Below are 23,656 nucleotides of genomic sequence, written 5' to 3'. Positions count from 1 at the left end.
CTGGAAGAACAGAGGAGATCAAGTCTAATAACTTTGCCACTTTCTTTTCCCAGGTGGGAAGCTGGCCCAGCTGGGGCCTAAGTTCTCAGGGTGACAGGGCAGATATGAGAAGTCAATCTTATTCAGTTCTTCAGTTCTCAGTTCCACCAAAGTACTCCTCTCCTGGCTGATAGCTGCCATTTATATAGCGTTGACTACTGTGCCCTTCACTGTACCAAGTTTTTGCATTTTCTCCTTTAATCCTCACAGCAACCATATAAATCAGGAACCATTTATATACTCAGATGAGGAAACAGAAGCAGGCTGTGCCCCAAAACACAGCCGAACTGGCAGAGTCAGCTTTCAAATCCAGCCAATTTGCCTTTAGTGCCTGTCTCCTAACTACTACTTGGGGTGTCACTTGAGGTATCAGGCTGAACGCAAGACTGAGCCCTGAGCTTGGCCCTGCCCCCCCCTCCAAGCTTGCTGCCGAGAAAGAATGCACTTGGTTTGACGGCAGGACTACTTGGACGCCTTCCCTTGGGAAGAGGAGGAAGATGCAGATTATCCCAGAGCGCTGGTTTGGAAGTCTGGAGTCTAAGTCCAGTCCAAGCCCATTGACTTGAGCCCTCTCCGGGGCCTCAATTTCTCGGGATGTCCAGCGGCCCCCGGAAAGCAGTTAGCAGTTCAGGCGGTTGGAGCGCTCACGTGTTCCTCTGGATGCGGAACCTTTGACGCCGCAGCTCCGGGGAGCAGACGGCGCGGCCGGAGCGGCGGACCCTGTGGACCGAGGGGCGGGGCGGACGGGCTTGGGCGGGGCGGGAGGCGGAGGCGCCGCGTAGGCCGGGGAGGCCGGGCCGGCCCGGCTGGGAGCTCGAGCCCCATGAGCCGCCGCCTCCCCCCACGATGTTCCCCTCCCGGAGGAAAACGGCACAGCTGCCCTGGGAGGACGGCAGGTGAGCGGCGGCGGCCGGCCCGGGTCCCGTCCTCCCGGGTGCCGATCCTTTCCGGGCCGCCCCGCGGAATCTAGGAGCCCGAGGCCGTCGCGTCTCCGTCTCTGCGGGGTTCTCTGAGGGTCTGTGGTTCTCCTTGTGGGTCTCTCTCTGTATTTGGGTCTCTGTTTCTCTCTATGTGGGTCTCCCTGTCTACCAGTCTCCGTCACTCAGCAGGTCTGTATTTCTCCGTTGACTTCCCTTTGTGAGTTTCTGTCCCTCTATGCGAGTCTGTCTCATTATGGGTCTCTGTGTTTTTCCACTGGCCTCTATTTTCATGCGGGTCTCTGACTCCGTTGACCTCTCTCAGTGGATCTCTGTCTTTCTGTCTGTCCCTGGTTTCAGAGAGTCTGTATTCCGTCTCTCTGATCTCTGCCTCCCCCATCACATCCCTGTAGCCTCAGACGCTACCCTCCTCCCTCCCTCGTGCTTCCCCCTTCTCTGCTGATCGCCTAGAAGAATACACCAGACAGAAGCTCTATGCTCTGCCTGGCTGGCTACTGCCTCGCCGGGACTAAGTACTCCCGGCGTAACGTTAATTCATTTCCTGTGCAGCTGTACTTGAATGTGGCCTGCCCCATGTGTTAGGTGTGAGGTTGACCCAGACCTTAGCTAGTGATTACCACTAGAGCAGAATGGAGGTGGGGGGCGGGGGAGAGCTATTTGGCCGTTTAGATTGGGAAGGACTCCCACACTTCAGTCTTGAGATGTACCCCCAAAACTCTTCTCACCCAGAACACATGATAGTGGGTCTACACCTAGTGAATGACACCTCTTTCCCTTTCCTCTGTTAAGCTTGCCGGGTGCCAAAAGACTTTGGAATATAGTGAGCACAACTCTTTATCGTTGGGAATTTTTCAGACTTGGTGCTGAAGTAAGAAGACAGGAATATAGTAGAAAGTCTGGACTGTGGATTTAGGCCTGGACAGGAATCCTCTTTAATAGCCATGTGACCAGAAGCATACTTAATCTTTCTCCTCAGCTTTTCCATCTCTGAAACAGGGATCATAATATCTACTCTGCAGGTCTATATGAGGATTAAAGGAGATCACATATATAAAACTGTTGACACTGTGCTTGGCACAGAGAAGGTGCCAGTTTTCTTCCAGTTACTTTTGCAGTTTGGAGGTGCTGTAACCAGTGCAGCTGAGTATTCAAACCTGTATCACTAAGGTTTGTGTGAGGGAAGAAAGGGAAGGTTATGGAGGAGAATTTCCATTTCCTAATTCCTTTCCATAAACTTCTGGAACACAACCATGATCCCACAAAACTTGTATCATTTCATGCTTTTGACACAGGGATACAAAGATCCATGCAACAGATGCAGATAATGTAACAATTAAAGAGTGATGGCTCTGGAAACAGCCTACCTGGGTTTGAATCTTACTGGCCTTGGACACAGATTGATGAATGAGAGAAAACCTCATCTGGTCTGCCTCCCCACCCCAGAAACAACGATGGCCTGGGCCTGGTAGCAGCTGAGACTGCAGATCTTGAGTTTGCCAGCAGGTGGCACCAGAAGCAACAGTTCTCAGTGTCCACTGTCCTGAGGAATTGGGATTTCAGCTCTGAATTCAGTTGTTCAGTGATTTGGGCCCTTGCAGCACAGGAAGAGAGTGCCCATGGGGACGTGATCCTGGTAGGAAGGGAAAGCTGGACCGAGGGAACAGCACTTGAAAGTGCATGGAGTGCCCAATCCATGCCATACCCCTGGATAATGGTCACTGCTTCTTCCCCTGAAGGTGGGATGTTTCCCCATGTCCATCTCCCCGGTCTCTACCCTACCCCAAGAAAGAGCCCAGAGGGAGAATCTGTAGAGGTTCCAGCCTTCCCAGGCCACTAGGAGGATTGGCCTCTGCTCCTCCCCTGCGGAAACCCCCACCACAGGACAATGGGGGGTAAGTCAGAAGCCCTGCAAGGGTGTCCTATCAGTCTCCCTCTCTGCTGTGTGTGGGGCCTGAGCCTGGCTTCAGGGCTGCTGGTTACCAGATTGGCAGTTGTGCCTCTAGAGAGAGGCAGGAGTTGGTCTGGCTTTAGTGTGTGACAAGCATGCCCTGAATGCTTGAACCCTTCCTTTAACTCACTTAGCAAGCCCTCTGCTGTATGACTTGTGCTAGAGCCACAGCTGTGAATCTGATTACCTGTGAAGAAGACAAGCATGGACACAGGTGATTACAAAACTCTTAAGTGCTTCAAAAAGGGCAGTACCAGATACCATAGGAACACAAAGGAGGGAGGGAGTATGTATCTCCGTTTGTGTGCACGTGGGGGTGGGGGGTGGCAGTGCTAGCCATGACATTGGCGTTTGGCCTTGAAGGATCAGTGGGGTGCTTCCAGGCAGATAAAATAAGGAAAGGCATTTTAGGCAGAAGCAGTGGACTGTGTGAGGGCTAGAGCAGGAAGGAATATGGTGAGTGGAGAAACTCTTGAGTTGCCCAACGTGTAGCACTGGGTGAGTAGCAGGGAGCAACTGGAGATGGGACCAGGTCACAGAGGGGTTTGACTGTCAGGCCAAGGAATTTGGCCATTATCTTATAAACAGGAGGATCATCCATGAGATTGAAGGGGTCTGAGCAGGGCAAGGACCAGATGAGACTTGGGCTAAAAGACACGCAGTGGGTAAGGAAGGATCAAAGGGCACTTTAGGAGGTAGAATCTATATGACCTGGTAGCTAATTAGTGACTCTCAGAGGTTATAAAGTAGATTGCTTTGCTGATTATTCTAGAATAGAGGAAGCTTCCCTTTTCTTGGATTCCTTAGTTCCTCCTTCACTGCCCTCAGGAACTTCCAGAGAGAGGGGCAAAGAAACCAGGTGAATTCCACCCATTTCTTTGTACTTCATAACCTGAAAGGCAGTCTCTCCCAGCACTACCCCAAAGTCTAAGATATTCCGCTGTTTTTCCAGCTTCTGAAATAAGCCTGGGTGCTGTTCCCAGCCCTCATCTTTCCTTCCCTCTCTGTCTCTCATCCCTTGTCACATGGGCTGCCCTGGACTGAAGCTTTGACATGCATTCAGTGAACTGCCTTTGTTGGTTTGGGCCTCACATTGGTTTGGGGGCAGACCTGATCTTCTCAGAGTAAAGAGTGGTCTTTTCACTGGGGCTGAAACAGGCACATGCCCCTGTTTGGGGAGCTTTCTGGTCTGAGAAACAGGATGAAGCCAAGCTTTCTGATGAGAGTGAACCTGCAGGGGAGCAGGTGGAAGGCAGTGGGTGGGGTCTCTAAGGCGGGCTTCTGCCATCAGCTCTGGACATGAGCCATTGTCTTGGGGAGGGGCAAGTGCAAGAGACAAGGAGTCTTGTCTCTGCCCTCCAGCAGCTCTTGGTCTGGCTGGGACTCAGGCACAGAAGGTAAGAGAGCATCGAGGAAGTGGGGCAGCTCCGAGACCTGGGGGTGTTTGGAGGGCCTCCTGGAGGTAGGGGGGCTCAGGCTGAGCCTAGAGCTCTAAGCAGGATTCTGATGCATGGTGGCAGCACGAACAAAAGCACTAAAGTTGCTTCTGCACTAATTCCCCGGGCGCTTGGGGCAGACCAGCCACGTTCACCTTACTTGTGGGAAGCCAGAGAAGGGGTCTGTCGCAGGACCTCGGCTCAGCCTTGCCCTTCTGACCTGCTCCCTGTTCTTGTCCCAGGTCCAGGTTGATCCCCAGCGGCCTCCCCCGGAAATGCTCCGTCTTCCACCTCTTTGTTGCCTGTCTCTTACTGGGCTTCCTCTCCCTGCTCTGGCTGCAGCTCAGCTGCTCTGGGGACATGGCCCGGGCAGCCAGGGGACAAGGACAGGAGACCCCGGGCCCATCCCGGGCCTGCCCACCAGAGCCACCCCCTGAGCACTGGGAAGAAGATGAATCATGGGGCCCCCACCGCCTGGCAGTGCTGGTGCCCTTTCGAGAACGCTTCGAGGAGCTGCTGGTCTTTGTGCCCCACATGCACCGCTTCCTGAGCAGGAAGAAGATCCAGCACCACATCTATGTGCTCAACCAGGTGGATCATTTCAGGTGAGGACCACCTCCTGAGCCAGCACCCGCTCACCTGGGCCTGCCCTGGTCTCTTGGGGCCTGCTCCCTTTCCTGACAGCAATCCAGTACCAGGTGGCCCAGGCCCATGAAAGGCCACCCAGGGCAGCAGTGAGCGGGTGGGAGGTGCTAGACCCCTCTCACTGGGTGTGACAGGAATTTGGGGGGAGGGTTTGGGGCTGGGGAGGCCCCTGATCTGGTTTCCATTTCACAAAGGTCCCTGTGGCTGCTGTATGTGTCGGGGCCATACCAGGACAAGAGGGGAAGCAGGGAGACCTGTCGGGCAGTCATTGCAGTCACCTGAGCTGATGGGGGCTCAGGCAGTGTGGCAGAAGGGGTGGAGAGAAGTGATGTGGAGGAAGCGCAGACAGGGCTTGCTGGTGGATTGGCTGCGGGGATTAGGGAAAGGGAGGGTCAAAGCCACGGCTTAACTTGTTCACAGTCTGGCATTATCCTAAAATCCTTGCCCTCACCAAAAACTGCTCCCCTCCATGATCACAATCCAAGCATCTCACACTCCACCCCCACCTCCTTTCCCTCCAACTCGCTCCCACTGGGAGACGTGGACCCAACAATTCTTGGACCCTGACAGGCCCTTTAGTCCACAATCCTCCCAGTGCTCTCCATCCTCCTTGTCCGTCTTTTCTCCTGACCTAACTTGGATACCATGGTTCTTGGTGAAAGTCACTCCCTCACATGCACCTCAACTCCCTTCCACTTTCTCCCTGGCACAACTCCCACCGGATGAAACTCGACTCTGCCTGCTACACACCTGCACCTGGCAGCTGGATGTAGCTGGAGACACTGCTCATCTCCCTGACAATGAGCCCTGGCCCAGGAGGGCTCTCATTCCTCTGGTCTGCTGCCTCTCCCCTCCCCGGCAGCCTTGCACACCCGCTCCTCTCCTCACTCCTCCCTATCTTCACCTTCAGCTAATTACTTTGCTTCCTATTTGAGAAAACAGAATCAATTGGAAGAGAACTAACCCAGGTCCCCACGCCTGGACTCCTTTTACAGCTTCTGTGCAGGTGTCCTCAGCTTCCCACTGCCTTTCCCGAGGATGCCCCTCCAGGGCCAGCTCTCCTCCTTGGGCACTGGGTCCCTTTTCTGCTCTTCTACTCAAGGACATCACTCCAGCCATTGGCTCTCTTCTCACCTGCATGATCAATTTTCCCCCCTCCTGGAGTATTCAAATCAACAAACATACTGAAATAGCCCCCATCTAAAAAGAAAAAAGAGACCCCCGCTTGATCCCGTATCGCCCACATCTATTGCCTCTTTTCTTTGCTCCCCTTTCTAGCAAAACGCCTTCCCTTTCTCCCCCGTCGCTCTCTCTTGAACCTATTCCACTCAGACATTTACCCTCATCATGACATTGAAACAGCTCTTGTTGACATCACCAATGAGCCCACCTTGATAATCCAAAGCCCAGTTCCCAACCTTCATCCTATCGACTTCCCGGCAGCATTTGCCAAGTGGATTACTTCTTCCTTCTTAAAACACCTCAGTTTGACCTTTGGGACAGTGCTCTGCTTCTCTTTCCTCTCTGGCCACCTCTCCCCATCTCCTTTGCTGGTTCTGCCTCATCCCCCTGATCTCTCAGCCTTGGTGTTCCTTGGGGGTCAGTGCTTGGGCACCGTGTTTTCTGGCTCCAGTCGCTCCCCAGGGGATCTCATCTAGTCTCAAGACATCAAATCTCATTTCTACCCTGATGACTCCCAAGTCTGTATTCCCAGCCCAGACCTCTCTCCTGAACTCCAGACCCATATATCCAGCCAGCTGCCTGTGCAGCCCTCTGTTTGGTGGTCTCAAGAGGCATCTCAAGCTTAACATGATTAAAACTGAATTGCTGATTTCCCACCTGTCCCTGACCTTCTCCTGCCCCCTTCCTCATTTCAGGAAATGGAAACTCCACACTCCCAGCTGCTCAGGCCAGAAAGCCTTCGGGTCATCCTCAACTCCTGCTCCCTCACACAACACGTCTAGTCCATCAGCAGAATGCATCTAGAATCTGCCCTCTTCTCACCATCTCCACTGCCACCTCTCTGAGTTAAGGCATCATCATCTCATGCCTAAATTATTGTAACAGCCTCCCAACCTGTCTCCCTGCTTCCACCCCTCACCTTCCAGTCTCTTCTCAACACCCCAACTAGAGTGATCCTGTTAAACGCTGAGTCACAGCACATGATGCCTCTGCTCTAAGCCCTTCAGTGGCTCCCCATCTCATCCAGGGTCAAAGCGCAAGTCCTTCAGGGGCCTGTCACCCTCTGACCTCATTCCCTGAGACCTCTCACTCACTCTGCTTCACCACATTGCTATCTGCTCCTGCCTCGGGCCCTGGGAGTTGCTCTTCCCTCTGCTCGGAGCCCTATTCCCCTGATTTCCATAGGGCTCATTCCCTCAGGCCTTCAGGTTCTGCTCACGTGTCACCCTGCTACGCCGGCCCTCCCTGACCACCTCATCTAAAAGGACAACCCCCACCCCCCAGCATGCTTTATCCTCGTCACCCTGCTTTACTATTCTTCTCAGCACTTAACCACTCCCTGGCTTGTTACATATTTACTTATTTGTTTATTTTTGTCTCTTCTTATTAGAATGTCAGCTCCTTGAGGGCTTTGATTTCTCACTGCTGTATCTCCAGTGCTCTGAATAGTTTCTGGCACATAATAGGTGCTCAGTAAACATTTGTGAGATAAGTGGAGGGGCAGATGTGCAGCTGGGCAGCCCCACAATGAAGTCGGTGTCAGGCTGGAGGGCAGCATGGGTACTGGGGGTGGGTGCTGTGGAGACGGGCTCTCATGCAGAGATTGGGGGAGAGCAAGCTCACTGCCCCTGGCCCAGCCTCGGTGCCCTGCACAGGTTCAACCGGGCAGCACTCATCAACGCGGGCTTTCTGGAGAGCAGCAACAGCACAGACTACATCGCCATGCATGACGTGGACCTGCTCCCTCTCAATGAGGAGCTGGACTATGGCTTCCCAGAGACTGGGCCCTTCCACGTGGCCTCCCCGGAGCTCCACCCGCTCTACCACTACAAGACCTACGTCGGTGGCATCCTGCTGCTTTCCAAGCAGCACTACCAGCTGGTGAGGCCTGGCGCACCTGCTCTGCTGAGAGCCAGGGAGCACCCACCTGGATGGGGGCAGTGGCAAGAGGAGCAGGATTTCTAGGGCCCAGCAGATGGAGGATCCTGCCTGGGGAGCCCAGGAGCAGCCAGAGGCATGAGAGAGGAGCAGGACCAAGCAAGCCAGTTAGGGAGGATTCTGCCACAGTAACAGAACCCCTGTGCTAGCTGGCTTCAGAAGCCCTGGGGTTCGTTGCCTCTCAAAACGGAAAAGTCTGGGTGGGGCTGTCTTGCCCAGCCTCTCAGATGATGTCATCAGGACACCATTTCACCTTCCATCTCTCAGCTCTGCCTTCTCTAGACTGGCTTTATTTTCAGACGTTCAGGATGCAAGGTGGTGGTTGTAGCTGCAACCTGCATCCGTCTAGGCCCAAGTCCAGTGGAAAATGGAGCCGCCCATTTCCAACAGCCCAGACAGGAGACCCACAGCTGCCCCATGCTGGCTCTTGATTGGCCTGGCTTGAGTCACAGGTCTATCCCTGAATCAGTCACTGTGGTAGGGGGTGGGAGTGGGTGGCGGGGTAGGAAGAACTGAGTGGCTTAGACCACCGTCTCTTGCTCCTCTCTTCAAGCTGTGGCTGAAGCCAGCTTAATGTAAATAAAGCCTGAAGTTGGATGGCAAAAATTGATGTCTGCCATAGAGCCCACGTCCCTCTCCCGCACAGAGGAAGAGAGCAGGGCAGAGCCCCCTCAGGAGAAATGGGAGTATGGGGCCAGGCAGAAATAGAGCAGCAATTGGCACTTGTTCCCCTCATTAGCTCTCCAGAGATCTCCACCCACCAGTCAGACATTTTTGAGAAACTAATCATCTCACACAAATCCAAGGCCCCATTAAAACAGGCAAAGGGACTGGGATGCGCTGACTATTGCCTCAGTACCTCAGAGGTTGTGGGAACTGAAAGCATCTGAGTGTACATTCAGAACTGCTGGGGAGGAGGAGGAAAGGGGGCCTGGCCTGGCCCAGCTTGGGCTAGGGACTCCCAAGTGGTAGGAGACCAAAGAGCACCCTGGGAGGGTGGGGCAAGTGACATTGCTTGTCTTTGTGTCAGTGCAACGGGATGTCCAACCGCTTCTGGGGCTGGGGCCGTGAGGACGACGAGTTCTACCGGCGCATCAAAGGAGCCGGGCTCCAGGTAATGCTCCCCAGCCGCCCCACCTCTTCAGCCATCATGGCTGCCCTGAGGTTCCTCTCTGCCCTCAGATGAAGTTCCTGTGGCTGGGAGATGGCACCCCTGGTTCTGATCCCAGCCCTGCCCCCGACTAGCACACCTCTCCTGAAGAATGGGAATGCAGGCCCCTGCCTGTGGGCTATGGCAGGCAGTGGGACCCCAGAGGACTAGTGGTGAGGGCCAGGGCTCCAGGAGAGGCAGCCTGATCCAACTTCCTTTGGTCTCCTTAGCTTTTCCGCCCCTCGGGAATCACAACTGGGTACAAGACATTTCGCCACCTGCATGACCCAGCCTGGAGGAAGAGGGACCAGAAGCGCATCGCGGCTCAAAAACAGGTACTGGCTGGTCCCTTGATCGGGGATGGATAGGTCATACATGGGGAACCAGCAGGCCCAAGCATTTCACCAAGTTCTCCTTGAGCCCAAGTGGTCCCATCCTCCCCTGCTTGGCCCAGGTCAGTCGTTGGCATTCTGCTTGGGCACCATGCCCTCCTCTGGTGGCTGCCATGGCCCCTGTGCTCTGTGGGTCAGCCGAGACCTCAGGGTCCACACGGGCTGTGTGTTGGGGTGGGGAGCGGGGATGGGACTCAGCTGAAGGTGCCAGAATCCTAGGCAGACCTGGGATACAGGAGTCCCCATCTCTCAAATAGCCTCTTCTCTAGGAGCCAGATTAGTTCAACTGGAAAACCCCTGCTGTCCTGCTGACGAGGATGTGTAGCCATGGGCGAGAGACTTCCCATCTCTGAGCTTCCCTTTTCCCTCTCTTCTGTGGGGATCACAGGACCTCTGATGACAAGGTCGTGGGGGATCAGTGGACAGCTGGCACCCACAAACCCCTGAGTACGTGCTCTCCCCCTTTCCTTCCCAGGAGCAGTTCAGGGTGGACCGGGAGGGAGGCCTGAGCACCGTGAAGTACCGCGTGGATTCCCGTACAGCCCTGTCTGTGGGTGGGGCCCCCTGCACTGTTCTTAACATCATGTTGGACTGTGACAAGGCTGCCACCCCCTGGTGCACATTCAGCTGAGTTGGCTGGACAGCAAGGAAGCCCGTGCCTACAGGGCATACTGCTACTCAAGCCCAGGACAAGGCCTCAGGCCCTGGGCCCAGCTCCAATAGGACGTGGAGTGGCCTGAATCAGTGGACAGCAAGCCACGTGTTTGCAGCAGCCCGGCCCCCAGAGGCAGGCTTGAGCCAGGAGAGGACACACGCAGGGTGCCTGGGACGCTGCCAGCAATAAACAGTGATGGAGAGAGGCTGGGACATGGCTTCCAACTGAGACTCTCCACCCTGCCTTCCTGCTTGCCCTGCCCTACCCTCCTTTGTGTGCTGAGATCTGCAAGATCTTGTTCCTTCTCCTGGACTGCCAGGCCACTGATGTGGGTGGCCAGGGCCATCAGGAGGGTTAAAACTGCAGAGACCAGTGTGCAAGCCCCACTTAAAGGGAGCAGCTGAGACCAGCTCTAGCTGGTTGTCGCCCTGAAGGAGTGTGGGCCTGGTGTTGCCAGATCTTCTGATTTCTCAAAAGAAAGTAGAATTCTGGATTCTTGAGTGAAATTGGTTAATTTTTAAATGATAGCAACTAATTCAAACTTTTAACAAGTATGGCAAGCCAAACCAAATGTGTTTTGAACCACCAGTTTGTCACCTGTGGCTGAGGAGAAGGGGATGGGGCAAAAGATGACGCTTCTCTTAGTTATAAGCTGGCAAGGAGTTGGGGCAGGGCTAGGGAAGACGAGGCCAGGGGAAGCTCAGGTGGGAGAGAACCCCAAGGCACAAGGTCCCTACTTCCTCCCTCAGCACTCCAGGCTTTGCTGCCCTTCTGGACAGCCTGACCACTGCCAGGCTCTGGTGGGCTCCGACTGGAAGGGGTGCTTCATCCTGCCTCACTGAGATGGACAGAAATAGATCACAGGACTGAACTGAGGGTAGGCAGGCTGCATCTGCAAAGACTCACTGGGTCATGGCTCAGGGAGGGAAGACGACGTTTCTGAGGCGGGAGGAAGATGAGAAGTAGGAGAACCCCTCGAGTATTCCCAAAGCACGAGGGGAGATTACCAGTGGTCACCAAATGCCACAGAGAGGTGAGGGAGGGGAGCCAAGGGAGCTGGTGGAACTGGGGAGTCATCTTGGAGGAGCCATCTGGAGGTAAGCCCAGGGCCAATGAGAGAGGGAAGTGATGGGCCCTGAAAGGTAAATCACTCCTTCAGGGCATTTGACTGCCAAAGATTTGGGGCAGAAGTCAGAGGAGACTGGGACCAGTTAAGGTTAGTTTGTTTAACAATAAATAGGACACCTGAAGTGCAAGAGGAAGGACTGAGGTCCCTGATTTCAGGAGGGTAGAATTCAGCAGCTCTGCTCCAAAAAGGCTCCTCCAAGGATGATCTTAGGGCTGCTGTGTGCAGTTGTGTGGGTTGTGCACTATACAACCTGAGCATAAACCAAGAGGTTTAAGCAAAGATGAGTGGAGGGAGTGAAGAGCTTCAGGTTCCATGTAACTATTCAAACTTATAAGAGAGGGTCCTTGGGATCCTAAATTGACCTCGCCCAGCAGTTCAGTTTTACTCTCTATGGTGAAGGGCAAACAGACCTTGATTACAGTGCAAGGGTATTCAAGGGACTTTCTCAACTTGAGGCCCAGGAGAGGGGAAAGGGGAATGGTGCACCTTCTGTATGCTCGTCTCCTGGACAACCCTGACTATCATCTTGGACTTAGAAAACACGAAGCCTCTTGGAGTTGGTGGGAGTAGATGTGACAACGCCTCCAGCTCTGTACTCACCTGGTAGGTATGAAGACCAAAAAGATGGGGGATTCCTTCCTTTCCATCTGCACTGGGAATTGGGATGAGCAGGAGAAAAGCAGGATCAGCCGACTCAGCCTGGGCTGGGGTGCATTTCTTTTTTTTTTTTTTTTTTTTTTTAATTTTATTTATTTATTTTTTTTATATTTATTTTTATTTATTTATGGCTGTGTTGGGTCTTCGTTTCTGTGCGAGGGCTTTCCCCAGTTGCGGCAAGCGGGGGCCACTCTTCATCGCGGTGCGCGGGCCTCTCACTATCGCGGCCTCTCTTGTTGCGGAGCACAGGCTCCAGACGCGCAGGCTCAGCAATTGTGGCTCACGGGCCTAGTCGCTCCGTGGCATGTGGGATCTTCCCAGACCAGGGCTCGAACCCGTGTCCCCTGCATTGGCAGGCAGATTCTCAACCACTGCGCCACCAGGGAAGCCCCTGGGGTGCATTTCTAACCCTACGGTCCCACACTCCCCCACGGCCACTGCCACCACCTCCATCATCCAAACACCAGACGGCACCCCAGGCCAGGCCTGATGCAGCTTGAATCTTCAGACCCCATCACTCCCCAGCACGGGCCTCCCCCGAGCCACTCAGGGAGAGTGGGAGAAGGCTGAGAGGTGGTCAGTAATGGGAAGCAGCAGACAGCTCTTCTGCCTCTTCAGCACCTTGGCTGCTTCTCTGTGGCATGGAACAAATGTCCCTGCCTTGCTGGTCAGCGTGTGGATGACATGAACCCAGGGTATAGGAGCACCTGGCACACGTTTGGCCAATGTGGTTGTAATGATAACAACCAGCACTTGTTGATCATTCACATATACAAAATTTAATACATTGCTTTATTTCATGTAGGCCTTCACCTAAGAGCTAGGCCTTATTTATTGACCTGTTTTTTAAATTTATTTATTATTTTTGGCTGCGTTGGGTCTTTGTTGCTGCACACGGGCTTTCTCTAGCTGCGGTGAGCGGGGGCTATTCCTCGTTGTGGTGCGCATGCTTCTCACTGCAGTGGCTTCTCTTGTTGCGGAGCACGGGCTCTAGGCACGTGGGCTCAGTAGTTGTGGCTCGCGGGCTCTAGAGCACAGACTCAGTAGTTGTGGCGCACGGACTTAGTTGCTCCATGGCATGTGGGATCTTCCCGGACCAAGGCTCGCACCCGTGTCCCCTTGCATTGGCAGGCAGATTCTTAACCACTGTGCCACCAGGGAAGTCCTATTAACCTGTTTTATAGATGAAGACGGTGAAGCACAGAGAGGTAAGAAACTTGCCCAAGGACACAAAGCTGGTAAGTAGTGGAGCTTGGGATTTGGACCCCCAGAATCTGCCTTCTGAGCAGAAGAAAACATAGGAGAAAATCTAGGTGATGTTTGGTTTGGCAGTAAGTTTTTAGATACAATACCAAAAATATGATCCATGAAAGAAATAATTGATGTTAGACTTTATTAAAACTTAAAACTTCTACTCTGTGAAAGCAACTGTTAAGAGAATGAAAAGACAAGACACAGACTAGAAAAAGAAACTTTGTAAAACATATATCTGATAAAGGACTTGTACCCAAAATATACAAAGAATCTTAAAATTCAACAAGACAACAAAAATCCAAGTGAAAAAATGCGCAAAAGATCTGAACAGACACTTCAACCACAAAGATATACAGATGGCAAATAAGCATATGAAAAGATGCTCAACATGATTTGTCACTAGGGAATTGCAAATTAAAACAACAATGACACACCACTACATACCTGCTAGAATGGCTAAAATCTGAAAAACTGACAATACCAAATGCTGGTGAGGATATGGAGCAAAGGGAAACATTCTCACCATTGGTGAGAATGCAAAATGATACATCCACTTTGGAAGATGGTATGGTAGTTTCATACAAAGCTGAACATAATCATGCCATATGATTCAGCCATCTCACTCCTAGGTATTTACCCAATCAATTTGAAAATTTGTCCTCACAAAAACCTGCATGTGAATGTTTATAGCAGATTTATTCGTAATCACTAAGTACAAGAAGTGACCAAGATTACCTTCAATAGGTGAATGGATAAACAAACTAGTGGTACATTTATACAATGGAACATTATTCAGCACTAAGAAGAAATGAGCTACCAAGTCATAAAAAGACATGGAAGAACCTTAAATACATGTTGCTGAGTGAAAGAAGCCAGTCTAAAAAAGCTATATAGAGAATTCCCTGGTGGTCCAGTGGTTAGGACTCCGCTCTCACTGCCAAGGGCCCAGGTTTGATCCCTGGTCAGGGAACTTAAATCCCATAAGATGTGCGACATGGCCAAGAAAATTTAAAACAATTTTTAAAAACTGTATAGTATATGATTCCAATTATAGGACATTCTGGAAAAGGCAAAACTATAGAGATAGTAAAACTATAGAGACAGTGGTTGCCAAAGGTTTGGGGAGAGGGAAGGAATGTTGAATAGATGAAGCACAAGAGATATTTAGGGTGGTGAAACTACTCTGTGTGTAATGGTGCACACAGAGTAGTTGATGTGCATGACATTATGCATTTGTCAAAACCCACCGAACTTTTAGCATAAAGAATCAGCCTTGGGAATTCGCTGGCGGTCCAGTGGTTAGGACTCTGCACTTCCACTGCAGAGGGCATGGGTTTGACCCCTGGTGGCGGAACTAAGATCCCGCAAGCCACACAGCGCAGCCAAGAAAAAAAGAAAAAGAAAAAAAAAGTGAGTCAATGTATGCAAATTTTAAAAAGTCATTTAGTAGGTAAAGGGATCCCAGGAAGGAATGCAGACCATGACAAGAAAATCTAACTACATTACAATGTACAAAACTGCCTCATTGGGCTTCCCTGGTGGCGCAGTGGTTGGGAATCTGCCTGCCAATGCAGGGGACACGGGTTCGAGCCCTGGTCTGGGAAGATCCCACATGCCGTGGAGCAACTGGGCCCGTGAGCCACAATTACTGAGCCTGCGCATCTGGAGCCTGTGCTCCGCAACAAGAGAGGCCGCGATAGTGAGAGGCCCGCGCACTGCGATGAAGAGTGGCCCCCACTTGCCACAACTAGAGAAAGCCCTCGCACAGAAACGAAGACCCAACACAGCCAAAAATAAATAAATAAATAAAATTAAAAAAAAAAATCTTCTAAAAAAACTGCCTCACTGAAGGGGATGGGGGATTAGGTGCTAACCTAAATAATGCTAGAAACGAGTGGAATCTGTAAGACTAAAGTCAAAAGGAAGTGCACATATGCACTATCCTCTAGTTGTTTCCCATGGGGATATGGGGTGTGGTATAACAATTCTGTATATTAGGATTGAGCAATTAGGTGAATGGATGGTGGGAGCCAGGTTTCTTACTGTTGGAGTGGGAATTCATGAATAAGCAAAGGGCAGAAGGCTAGAATGAGGCATGTGATGATGGATTAGAGCTGGATAAACCAGTATGAGTTTACATTAAGCTTAATTGCACAGAGAAATATTTAGATATGTGTATCACACACACATATATTTCCTTGTTCTATCAGCTGAGAGGACCTAGAAGCAATGACACTCCAGGGGCAATGAGCACAACTAGTGCCCAGATCTTGGTTTCAAATACCATTCTCCAATGAAAGGAACCACGGCTCCTTAGACAAATGGTTGAGTCAAGGACTGGGGTGGAAAATATACAAGATGAGTCTGGAGCATCTTTTAGTTCCAGAAAGTAAGGAAATGTTTTTAAAAAATTGATGGGGATATTGTCAAAGGAACACAGGAGCCAACTTAAAGAGCTCTCAATGGCCAAAACTGGAACAATTTGAGCAAAAAAAAAAAAAAAAAAGAAAAGAAAGAAAAAAGAAAGTAATATTGGGTTATAACCCAATGCATAAAATAAATATACATGCATCCATACTGATAAATATCAATAAATAAGTGGGGGTGAAGAGACAAATGTCTTATGCAGAATTATTACAGATAATTTATGTCAATACTCTGCCCTCAAGGAAGGGGAGCATAAGTCCCCACTCCTTACCTGTCAACTGCGTATAGTGACTTCCTTCCAAAGAGGACAGTGTGGAAAGGGGGTGAGGTGGGGAGAGTAACTGTACAATGGAAAAACGTGACAAACACTACCCTAGCCGGGTGATCAAGGACATCAACAGTGATAAATCTCTTGATAGTATGTACCCTTGATATGTTGTGATGAAAATGATACTTTATGTCTGTGGTCTTCTTCCCCCAAATCCATAACCCCAGTCTAATCATATGAAAAACAGCAGCCAAATTCCTATAGAGGGCATCTTACAAAACATCTGACCAGTGCTTCTCAAAACTGTTGAGGTCATCACATACAAGGGAAGTCAGAGAAACTGTTACAGCCAAGGGGAGCCTTAGAGACATGACAATAAATATAATATGGTATCTTCAATGAGATCTGGGAGCAGAAAAAGGACATTAGCTAAAAACAAAGGAAATCTGAATAAAATATAGTTTTATTTTAGTTAAAAATACTGTGTTAGTATTGGTTCATTAATTGTAGTAAATGTACCTTACTAATTGAAGTTGTTGATGATAGGTGCAGGTAGATGGGCACTCTGATTAATATCTTTGCAATTTTTCTGTAAATCTAAAAATGTTCTTAAAAACAGTCAATTCTTAAAAAAATATTTATTTATTTGGCTGCACTGGGTCTTAGTTGCAGCACATGGGATCTTCGCTGCTGCATGAAATACCTTCCTTGCAGCATGCAGGATCTTTAGTTGCAGCATGTGGGATCTTCCTTGCAGCATGCGGGATCTTTTTTAGTTGCAGCATGCGGGCTCTTAGTTGCAGCATGCGGGATCTAGTTCCCTGACCAGGGATCAAACCCGGTCCCCCTGCATTGGGAGCATGGAGTCTTAACCACTGGACCACCAGGGAAGTCCCCAAAATAGTCTATTTTTTTAAAAGGGGGAAACAAAACTGTGTGGTGGGAACCAAGAGGAGGCAGCTTTTGAAAAGTCTAAGTAGCCCTGTTTCATGGAGGTTGGAGTAGGGGTGGTCTCAAAGGCACTCGCTTTCCTCCCACTGGTTTCCTCTACGTGTCTGCCCAGCCCCCAGCCCCAGCCCAGGTTTTACTGTGGCTCTAGAGTTCAAGCAGAGAGACTTTAGTGCGGGGGGTGTTTGGCAGTGTCTGAAGACCTCTTTTGTCATCACAACTGAGGTTACAACTGGAATCTAGTTGGTAAGAGGCTAGCAATGTTGTCATAGGACAACTCCCTACAACAAATAATTATCCAACCTTAAGTTCAATAATGCCACTGTTGAAAACCCTGGGTTGAGGAAAGGGCTTCTGAGGATGCTGGGATGCAGGCAAGGCAGTGGAAGGACGAGTGTGAGGAGGCCTTTACTTAGCAGGTGCCTGGGGATGCTGGGCTCCCTCAGTGCAGGTACTTCTGAATCAGAGAGGTCCTCCCTGGGTTGAGGGTGGAAGGGAAGGTGGCTAAGTCAAGAACTATCTAATTGGATTACTCATGTGGGTGAATGTTTGGTTCCAGAATTTCAGGACCAAGCACAGGAGGCTTCTAGAAAGAAGCTGCAGGAGAGCCCAGAAGCTTCAGACAAGATACAAAGCAAGGAGTACTGGGGGCCAGCAGGAATGGCTGCCCTGCGGACACTGACAGGTTATCCAAGGGCTCCCAAGCTACAGGACAGGCCTACTCCACTTTGGGAAGAAATCTTGTTACTGGGTCTGGAGCAGGGCCAGTACCAGTCCTCCCAGAGGTTAAGGAATCTTTAGGAAGAGCAGCCAGGCAAGTTTGAGATGGCAGAATCCCCCAGAACCCACAAACCATACAGAGATGAGATGGTGGGTCTATTCTTCAGTATTGGTTGGGCTTGTTACTTTAACTAGAGAGCCAGCTGCCAGTTGGAGGGACTCCCTGATGCCATGTCACAGGTCCCATCACCTCATGCCGTGGCTGTGTGAGAGCAGTTCTTCTACACACCCAGAGGTAAGTTGGAGGCTTAGCTCTGGACTGAACTGGTTCTTCTGGACCTTCCCATGCTCTTCTGGGTACATTTCTCCATCCAGCCTACAGTTCAAGTGTGTAGTGGAGTTTGATGGCAGAAGAGGAAAAGGAACCCTATGAGATACTGTGGTCAGCCTTGAGAGTGAGTAAATGAGGTGTAATAACCAGGTGTAATGTCTGGGTTAATCCAGAGAAACAGAATCAATAGGAGATATATATATGTGGAATTGACTCATGTAATTATGGAAGCAGGCAAGTCCCAAGATCTGAAGGGTGAGTCAGCAAGTTGGAGACTCAGGAGAGTCAATTCTTTTGTTTCATTCTGAGTTTGAAGGCCTGAGAACCAGCAAAGCCAATGTTGGAGTTCCAGTCCAAAGGCTGGCAGGCTCAAGACCCAGGAAGAGCCAATGTTTCAGTTCTAGTCTGCAGGCAGGAAAAAGCAGGTGTCCCAATTCAAAAGCAACCAAGCAGGAGGAATTCTCTCTTACTAGGGGGAGAATTTTTGTTAGATTCAGGCCTTCAACTGATTGGATGCGGCCCACCCATATTAGGGAGGGCAATCTGCTTGACTCAGTCTACCAATACAACTGTTAATCTCATCTAAAAACACTCTCACAGACACACCCAGAATAATGTTTGACCAGAATGTCTAGGGTCCCTGTGGCCTAGATCAGGTTGACACATAAAATTAACCATCATTTTGGGATTCCTGAGCTACCAGCTCTGCCAGGGAGCTGGTGGATCCAGTAGGGCAAGGATTCTTCACTTGCTCACCTCCTTGGACTTCACCCTTCTGATCAGCAATCTCCTCCATGAGCAGACCTGAAAGGAAATACAAAATTTCTCTGCATTTCTGACTGTGGCAGCTATGAAACTGTACTTTACTCAAACTCTTACTACCAGAATCCTTAACTGGCTGAGGGCTCCAGCTGCCACACTTAAAATCCATCACATGGTTTATCGAGAGCCCGCCTCCCACAGGTTGCTCTAGTCATCCACTCAGAAAGGACTCCTTTGTTGGCACCCAAACATCTTTCTCCCTCTCACTCAGGGTCAGACTCGCATGGAAATCTGACAACTCTCCCTACCTCTTCTGGCTCCCTCCCTATTTCAGGCATTTCCCCCAGTAAACTAATTGCATGGTTAATCACGTGGTTAATCATGTCTTGGCGTCCACTTCTCCAAGGACCTAGACTAACACACTGACCTCCTCCTTCAAAGAGACAGCATCATCTAGAACGAGCACACATTTCAGAGTCAGACAGACCTGGACTGCAACCTGAATTTCCCCCACTTACCTGCTCTATCATCTCATTCAAGTCACAATGTCTCGGAACTTCAGTTTGGCCAGAGTAGTTGGATGATTAAATAACATATTAAAAGATAGGTAACATGAAATCCAAATTTCTTTCAGGAATTTAGTATCTTAGTCTGTTTGGGCTGCTTTAACAAAAGCATCATAAGCGCAACCAACAAACATTTATTTCTCAGAGTTCTAGAAGCTGGGAAGATCAAGATCAAGGTGCCAGCAGATTTGGTGTCTGGTGAGGGCCCTCTTCCTGGTTCATGGATGTCTATCTTCTTGCTGTGTCCACACATGTCAGAAGGGGCAAGGGAGCTCTCTGGGGCCTCTTTTATAAGGTCACTAATCCCATTATTCAGGGTTCCACCCTCATGACCTATTCACCTCCCAAAAGCCCTCATCTCCTAATACCATCACATTGGGGGTTAGGATTTCAATACATGAATTCGGGGGGAGAGGGGCACAAACATTCAGTCTACAGCATTTAGTTATGAGTATTGTACTACTGTCAACTTCTTAGTTTTGATAAACGCACCATGGTTATGTAAGATGTTAACCTTTGGGGAAGGTGGGTGAGGGGTATACAGGAACTTTCTGTAATATCTTTATAATTTTCCTGTAAATCTAAAATATTTCCAAAGGAAAAAAAATTAAAGATAAGTTACAAATGAGCAATGTAGTAGTTGCTCAATAAGTGACAGAATCCTCCCCTGCCCTTCAGGCTGACAGAATTGAGAACTGCCTCTGCTATTGCATCTGTATGAGCCATGCCCCCTCACCCACAAATAAGGTTTAGTTGTGGACTCCCCAGGCTGTGATACTGGATTAGAAAGAAGTATTGTTTTATTTACTAGAAAGGTATTTTGTTGTCTGAAAGTGCAGCACTGAGTATTTCCTCACCTAGGAAGGGAGGAAGAAGTTTGTCCTTGATGACCATCCCCAGTGTCCCCCACTTCATAGGGGCCTCCCTGACTACCCATTCCAGAGTTCACACGTGTGCACACATATACACATCACCCTGTTTTACTGCTCTCACAGCTATTACCATTAACTGAAATCATATTTATTGTCTCTCCCCCCTTCCCCCATCCCTCTAGAACATTGGATACCCCAGGCTCAGAGCTGGGGTATCACTGCTATAGCCTCAGTGCCTAGGACAGTGCCTGCTGCCTTGTAGGCACTCAGTTTTTATGGAATTGAAGTTCTCTGGTGCAGGTTCCAGCCCCCAGCTTCAGCCACTGTTGTTCAGGCCTCCTCTGCCCTAAAGGCTGATGTCCTGCTCTTCTGTCCTGCCCTGAAGACTGGCACCACCCCTTCCCCACACCTGGGCTCCATCTTTGTTCACTGGCCCTTTCCACCCTGTTTACCTGTCTGCCAGCAGCTGCCATGCTCCCTGCCAGCCTTAATTCTGCTTAATTTAAGCTCATTTGTACCAATTTCCTTTTTAAGAACAACCATCACAGTCCCCTGAAGAGCGGCACCTGTTCTGGGCAGCCCGTTTCCCTTTTCCTAATTAGCCCAGAGCCTCATAGAGAAGGTTCTCCTGAAATGACGGTTCCCTCCCATCTGGGAGATCGCTGGAGCAGAGCCCAGTTCACAGGCCCAACAGCAGGTATTTCCTGGGAAGCCCCTCTGCCAGGACAGGAGGAAGCCTAGAGAGACTCAGAGATGCTCAATTCCTACCAGGCTTGCAGTCGGTGGAACATGCTGTGAAAATTCTGAATGTAAGGAGACGGGAAGTCCAAAGTGCTTTGCGGGCTGACCTGCCTCCTGAGGTGACTTTTCCTCCCTCACAGTTATGACCCACCCTATGTCCTCACTGCAGGGGCTTTAGACCTCAGACAGTCCTGGGGGCTACAACACAGGAGGAGGGTCAGTTCTACTCTCGGGAAATTGGAGAAGGAGGTTCGGGAACCGTGTCCCTGTCCCAGGGAATATTTTCTTTTCACCCTGACAGCTGGCAAAACCACAAGGCCTAACTGACATAAATTTTTGCCCAACCAGAACTACCCTTTCTGTGTAGTGTTCTAGAATCTCACCTCAGCATGGGATGAGGCAGGAGATGGGTGGGCCCCAAGCTAGACATTTACAACTGGCCTCCTGTTCACACTTTCTGGGGTGAGACGAAGATGGGCTCCAGGCCGGACATTCATTACCAGGCCCGTTTACATTTCCTGAGGCAAGAGACAAATGGGCTCCAGAGTACATATTTATGACCAGACTCCTGTATTTCGGGATCTGCACTTCGATATAAGAAACAACAGGAATAGGGTAGATAACTGGACATGGGACACTTTTATGGCAGGAACAGAGAGGGGCTAAACACTTGTTTGAGTAAAGGATCAAGAGGTCACATATTTCCCATCCTTGGGGAAAGGGAGACACTGCACATGTGCAGAAAGGCTCCTTGGGGGTCAAAAAGAGGGGGCACCACCCCGGAATATGTGATGCTGCCCCATAGGCCTCTGGGCTGGAATCCATCTTGGAAAAAAGTTGCGCACGCATGTTGGGGAGGGCCCTAGGGCAGGTCAGGTGTGGAAAAGGAAACGAGATAATTGGCCAAAGGTAAACAAAGACCCGGAAGAACTGCCCTATGTAAATGACTTCACCGCCTCTTTACCGCACTCCTCCTCACTAGTGAGGATGCCCACACCCTTTCTCTGCAGGTGTGTCTCTCTGCCTTGCTTCTATCTTCACTAAACAAACTGTTCCTCTATGTGCTCTCCCACTTGTTGTGCTATGTCTCTAATAATAAAGTTTGTACCTGTTTTTACAGTTTTTGCCTCCGTGAGAAATGTATTTTTCAATGGGGGCAAGAGCCAGGGGGTCTGGTGGCTAGGATTCCTGGTTTTCATCCAGGCTATCCAGGTTCAATTCCTGGGCAGGGAATTAAGATCTCGCTTCACGCCACTGCTCACTGCTGCCTCTCCAAGATCAGGGAGACGAGACTGTCCTAGCACATTGTCACATCCCCATCTCACTTTCTGCTGCAGAAGACTCATTAGCATATAATTAATTCATCTTGCATTTCATGGAAATGAAGCCAAGGTGGGAAGTGGGGGAGGCAGAAACAAAAGGGCCCAGGAGAGGGCCCTTTTTCTCCACCCAGAAGAGGAGAAATTGCTGGGGCTAGGTGGGCCAGGGTCACAGGACTGGAACTTCGGCCTCAGCCACATGAGGTGTGAGTCCCACCTCCACCATTAATTCACTGCGACCACTGGCAAGTCACTGAACCTCTCTGAGCCTTGGTTTGCACATCTCTAAGGTAGAACTTTTAATACCTGCCTACCTTACATGGCTGCTGAGAATAAACAAGATAATGTCAGTATCTGGTATAGTATATGGTATTGATATTTGATACATAAGGAGTACCCAATAAATAGTAGCTTTTATTACCACTGGAAGGCTTCAAAACAATGAATGAGGCCACCTTTATCTCATTTCAGAGAGTGTCACATTACCTCATCATGTCAACAATTCTAACCTAAAAGTCCACTGGAGCTTGCTGAGGATTTGGAGGGCCTCACAGGTATGCCTTGCAGAGAGATGCAGGCCATTTCCACAACTACACATGAGGGACTTGGCCTCAGACCTTGAACTCACTGACTTTTAAAACTAATTGCTATTAGCTAGATTGTGTTCCCTATAACATTTGTAGTGGTCTAGATTAAAAAGCAAAACAAAAGCAAACCACCCACAACAACAAAAAAAGAAATGGGTATTTTCTGGTCTCTGCAAGTGTGGCACAGAGAATGGGGGCTGTCCTCCAACCATACAGATTCCAGGGTCTGTCTCCTTCTAGGTAGTCTATATGCGGGTGGATATGGGGGTGGCTTTCTGGTGCAAAGGGAAGTTGATGGCAAGATTTGAACAAAAAGTGGATTCTTAACCACTGGACCACCAGGGAAGTCCCGGGATGCTTTCTTTTAAAATTGAAGTATAGTTGACTTACAATATTATATTAATTTCATGTGTACAACATAGCAATTTGATATTTTTGTAGATTATACACCATACAATGTTTATAAAATATTGACTATATTCCTTGTGCTGTACATCACAGCCCTGTAACTTATCTATTTTATAATTGGCAGTTTGTACCTCTTAATCCCCTTCACCTATTTTGCCCCTCCCCCCTCCCCCTCTGGTAACCACTAGTTTGTTCTCTGTATTTGTGAGTCTGTTTCTATTTTGTTGTATTTGTTTTGTTTTTTAGATTCCACAAATAAGCAAAAAGATACAGTATTTGTCTTTCTCTGTCTGACTTATTTCACTTAGTATAATACACTCCAGGCCCATCCATGTTGCTGCGAA

At 49.9% G+C, this 23,656-nt stretch overlaps 1 protein-coding gene and 2 long non-coding RNA genes across 10 annotated transcripts in view; 2 read left to right on the top strand and 1 right to left on the bottom strand.

The window, feature by feature from the left end:
* The first annotated feature begins 773 nt into the window (after positions 1-773).
* On the top strand, positions 774-10,894 carry B4GALT7 (beta-1,4-galactosyltransferase 7). Of its 8 annotated transcripts, none has more exons than XM_082453583.1 (7): positions 774-935; positions 2,714-2,869; positions 4,604-4,966; positions 7,826-8,069; positions 9,157-9,240; positions 9,507-9,611; positions 10,144-10,894. In XM_082453583.1, exons 1-7 carry the CDS (start codon positions 886-888, stop codon positions 10,297-10,299), a joined length of 1,158 nt encoding a protein of 385 aa, XP_082309709.1. In that variant the 5' UTR covers positions 774-885; the 3' UTR covers positions 10,300-10,894. The 8 variants fall into 8 exon arrangements, with proteins under 8 accessions (XP_082309709.1, XP_082309716.1, XP_082309710.1 ...); XM_082453584.1 differs by having other exon boundaries at positions 775-935; positions 7,844-8,069; positions 10,144-10,816; XM_082453585.1 differs by lacking the exon at positions 2,714-2,869 and adding an exon at positions 3,060-3,139 and having other exon boundaries at positions 792-935.
* Positions 10,895-12,900: 2,006 nt separating this feature from the next.
* LOC309656762 overlaps positions 12,901-23,656 on the bottom strand; it is a 45,201-nt gene continuing 34,445 nt past the window's right edge. Inside the window, exons 2-3 of the long non-coding RNA XR_014261497.1 lie at positions 18,814-18,861; positions 12,901-13,282 (exon numbers count right to left, since the gene is read on the bottom strand). This is a non-coding gene — a long non-coding RNA (uncharacterized lncRNA). The remainder of the gene's footprint in view (positions 13,283-18,813; positions 18,862-23,656) is intronic.
* LOC309656765 lies at positions 13,278-22,117 on the top strand. The gene is made up of 2 exons (XR_014261500.1): positions 13,278-13,317; positions 17,566-22,117. It is a non-coding gene; the product is annotated as an uncharacterized lncRNA (long non-coding RNA).

Source organism: Balaenoptera physalus (genome assembly GCF_965194825.1).
Source record: "Balaenoptera physalus genome assembly, chromosome: 3".
Taxonomy (NCBI): Eukaryota; Metazoa; Chordata; class Mammalia; order Artiodactyla; family Balaenopteridae; genus Balaenoptera; species Balaenoptera physalus.
This window is presented reverse-complemented; position numbering and strand designations above follow the sequence as displayed.

What these genes read in the sequence shown, in the direction of transcription:
- B4GALT7 (XM_082453583.1), top strand. Translation starts at nt 886, where the DNA reads ATGTTCCCCTCCCGGAGGAAAACGGCACAGCTGCCCTGGGAGGACGGC. An exon ending in AACCAGGTGGATCATTTCAG is followed by an intron (nt 4,967 to 7,825) that starts GTGAGGACCACC and finishes CCCCTGGCCCAG; the next exon opens with CCTCGGTGCCCTGCACAGGT. An exon ending in GCATCGCGGCTCAAAAACAG is followed by an intron (nt 9,612 to 10,143) that starts GTACTGGCTGGT and finishes TTTCCTTCCCAG; the next exon opens with GAGCAGTTCAGGGTGGACCG.